General features: G+C 40.6%; 1 protein-coding gene across 1 annotated transcript; it reads left to right on the top strand.

The window, feature by feature from the left end:
• Positions 1–2,080: 2,080 nt before the first annotated feature.
• Positions 2,081–3,016, top strand: OR9Q1 (olfactory receptor family 9 subfamily Q member 1). The gene is given in 1 exon segment (NM_001391326.1): positions 2,081–3,016. A coding segment is annotated over 1 exon segment (936 nt).
• The last annotated feature ends 913 nt before the right edge of the window (positions 3,017–3,929 follow it).

Genomic DNA, 3,929 nt, shown 5'->3' with positions numbered 1-3,929 from the left:
AGAGAAGAGAGAGAAGAAAATGCTTCACAGACCAGAACTGACAAGGGACTTAAGGATGATAGGCACAGAGACCAATATTCAGGCATTTATGACATTATTGTCCCCATGTTGATTCACTATTTTTTGTGTGTGAGGGGAGTGTGGTGGGAGTGGGAAGGACACTAAGGCCTGGACAGGTTAGTTAACTTGCTCAGTGTCATAACTGAGCAGGTATGGAAGAACCACTCAAACCTCCTGTTGCCCAGCACAGTGGTCTCTCCTCTATGCTCTTAGCATGTTTCTCCAAGCAGTGGAAGAGAAACGATTGTTTAGAGACAAAGGAAAATTAGTGGACAAAGAGAGAAGAGGACTGTCCAGGTAAAGGCGCAGTGGAATTCAGGTGAGAAAACTGATCCTAAAAACTGATCCAGAAAACTGGGTTTCTTGGTTCAAGCTGAATTCAGATCATCAGATCCTATTTCTTTTATGTATCATTTTCCCCAACATGACAGACCAACAGTGTAGTATCTGCCAAAGTCTAACACTTTAAAGATGATCAAATATCTTCTTTATCCTGCTGCACTGCAGCTCTGCCAAAGGACTTTCTATCAGTTAGCACAAAAGTCTCCATCAGCCTTCAGACATGAATAGAGTGCAGTGCTGGTATTCATGATTGTCTATGTAAAGTTAGAGGTTTCCTGAGTCCTGTTGGGCTGTTAAAGCAGACACATGATGCTAACGAAATCCTGTTATGAGATAAATAGTGCTTCTGTGTGCAGTTTTGTTCCTAATGACGTAATGTATAAATCACTTAGAATAGTTTCTCTTATTAAGCACAATATCAGTTCTCACAAAAACTATTTTTGGTAAACTAAGAGGCTCTAATTAACTCAGCAGCTTTCTGGTATGTAAGCACATTGTTAGGTTGAGAATGGAAAGGTAAACCCAAGGAGGCTTATGACCTTCTTGAATGTTGATAGATTTTAATGAGTTCTCAGTCTTCAGATATTTTTTGTTTTTAAACATTTTCTTAAAAAGAAAAATAGTCACTTGAACATATGTACAGTGTCTTTGCCTTTGTGAGGTGTTTCATATCTCATTTGATAACTTTATTTATCCCTCAAAAACATGTTAAGCTCTTACTGTGTGCTGAGCTCCAGGGGCACATGCCCTGACCAGGGAAGAGAGACTCAAGAGAGACTTCCTGTAGAAATTACTATCTTAACTGAGGTTTGAAGTTAGAGTAGGAATTTGGCAGGACCCTGGGGATGGGAAAGATAAAGTGCTGCAGCAGGAGTGGCCTGCAGACAGCACAGAGATGTGAGAGAACACAGGGTATTAGGGAAGCTGAAAATAATTCAGTGTGGCTGGTGACAGTGTGGGAGGATGGTGTGTGCCTGTGGGTGTAAGGAGGAAGAAGTAAGAAAGGGACATGAAGAAGGAAGTAGGGGAGATCTCATGGAGGACATTCTCTGACCTGCCATGGAGTCGAAATAATATCCTATCCTTGATAGGGTGCAATGTGGGATTTTTCACTGGGGAGTGAGGTTGATCAATGAAACTATTAGAAATATCACTCTGGCCAGAATGAGGAGCAAGAATTGGCAAGAAGCAAGTCTGAAGACAGGGACATCTGTTGGTCACACTCCTGTTGTTTTGACCCAGGCAAGAGAAGAAGAGAGTTTGAAACAAGGGAGGAGCTGTTGTCATGGAGAAAAAGGGACAGAGTCCTGAAATAGATATTCTCATGGTAGGCAGGATCCCATGTAACAACCCCTATTGCAGCTATAGAAAAATTTTGCGTAAAAGTGATTATCTGACTTACAGGAACTCACACAGCTAGTTAGCAATAAAGGCTGGAGAATATGCAGTCCTACTCCAAAAATGTTTACCCATATCAGTTTTCCTGACATACTAAGATGACTCTATGTCACAGAACTCCCTTGAAGGTAGGAGCTAAGACCAGTCATCTCTGAGGCCCCACACAGCAATTGGCATATTTTTTCCACAGTACATGTTCGATAAATGTAAGCTAGAAATATAGTTAAGTCCTATTTATAGCTTCCTAACTTAATTCTCATCCCCAGGTACCTCTGGCTCCATGGCAGAGAAGAACTTCACCTTAGTGACTGAATTCCTCCTTATTGCATTTGCTGACTGTCCTGAATGGGCACTCCCTCTCTTCCTCCTATTTCTTTCTATCTATCTCATCACCTTGTTGGGGAACACGGGCATGATTATCCTGATCTGGGTGGATCATTGTCTTCATACTCCAATGTACTTCCTTCTGAGTCACCTCTCTTTCATGGACATCTGCTACTCATCTGTCACTGTGCCTCAGATGATGGCCGTGTTGTTGGAGCATGGGACAGTTTTATCCTACACATGCTGTGTTGCTCAGTTCTTCCTCTTTACCTTCTTTGGCTCCATTGACTGCTACCTTCTGGCCCTCATGGCCTGTGACCGCTATGTAGCTGTGTGCCAACCTCTGCTTTATGTCACCATCATGACGCAGAAGGCCCGTTTGGGTTTTATGGCTGTAGTTTACATTGCTGGTCTCTTCAGTGCCTTGGTGCGGACAGTCTCAGCTTTCACTCTCTCTTTCTGTGGAACCAATGAGATCAACTTCATTTTCTGTGACCTCCCTCCTCTTTTAAAGCTGACCTGTGGGGACAGCTATACCCAGGAAGTGGTAATTATTGTGTTTGCCATTTTTGTGATTCCTGCCTGCATGGTGGTGATCTTGGTGTCCTACCTGTTTATCATCTTGGCCATTATGCAGATCTCCTCACCTGGAGGCAGGGCCAAGACCTTTTCTACGTGTGCCTCCCACCTTACCACTGTGTCACTCTTCTTTGGCACCCTCATCTTCATGTATCTGAGAGATGACTCTGGCCGGTCCCCACAGGAGGATCAGGTGGTGGCTGTGTTCTACACAACAATGATCCCTATGTTGAACCCCCTCATCTACAGCCTGAGGAACAAGGAAGTGAAGGAGGCCCTGAGGAAAATTCTCAACAGAGCCAAGTTGTCCTAACCATCTCCAACCTTGGAAAATCCTGAGAATAATCTCTCCTGCAGTGTTACAACTCTGAGCACTCATTAATTACAGCATGCTCAATGTTTAAATGTGTGTCATGGTACGAGGTATAAAAAATAACCAAAACTTTTAGTTCCAGAGAGAGAAAGGAAGAAGAGGAGCAAACAGCCTCAGAAGAGATTGGGGTGAGAGCTGTAACTTCCAGGACAAATGACAAAAGGATCTGCAGTTAAAGCCTGTGTAATCCAGATGTGCACACCTCACTGGTCTGTGACTATAAAACAAGACTACATTTTTGGCAAAATTTTCTATGAAACATTTCCATCTTATAGAAATGTTGAAAATAATTAATAGTGAACTCTCTATACTGAACAATTAGTTTCTGCAATTGCTAATATTTTATTATAATTGATTTATCACATATATATATATAATCTATATATTCATTTATCCATCCATCAATTCATCAGTCAATCTACCTTATTTTTTGATGCATTTCAAAGGGAGTTGCAAACATCCTTATTAGTATGCTTCACTCCTATACACTTAGGAATTACATCATCATTTAGGATTGATATTTAGATTACATTTTCTTTACTACTATCTAATAAATGACATATTCAAATTTTATCAGTTGTCTCAACATCCTTTATAATAACTTTTTTTTCAATTGCAGTAACATTGGATTATAACATCATATAGCTTTTGGATTTTTTGTTTTATTTCTGTGAAAAATGTTGTTGGAACTTTGATAGGGATTGTGTTGAATTTATAGATTGCTTTAGGAAGTATGGACATTTTAACTACGTTAATTCCAAGAGCATGGAATATCTTTCCATTTCTTTGTGTCTTCTTCGATTTCTTTCAACAATGTTTTATGGTTTTCAGTGTACAGATCTTTCACCTCTTT

The sequence above is a fragment of the Equus caballus genome, chromosome 12, assembly GCF_041296265.1.
Source record: "Equus caballus isolate H_3958 breed thoroughbred chromosome 12, TB-T2T, whole genome shotgun sequence".
Lineage (NCBI taxonomy): Eukaryota > Metazoa > Chordata > Mammalia > Perissodactyla > Equidae > Equus > Equus caballus.
Note: the sequence above shows the minus strand (reverse complement) of the source record. Positions and strands in the feature narration are given on the sequence as shown.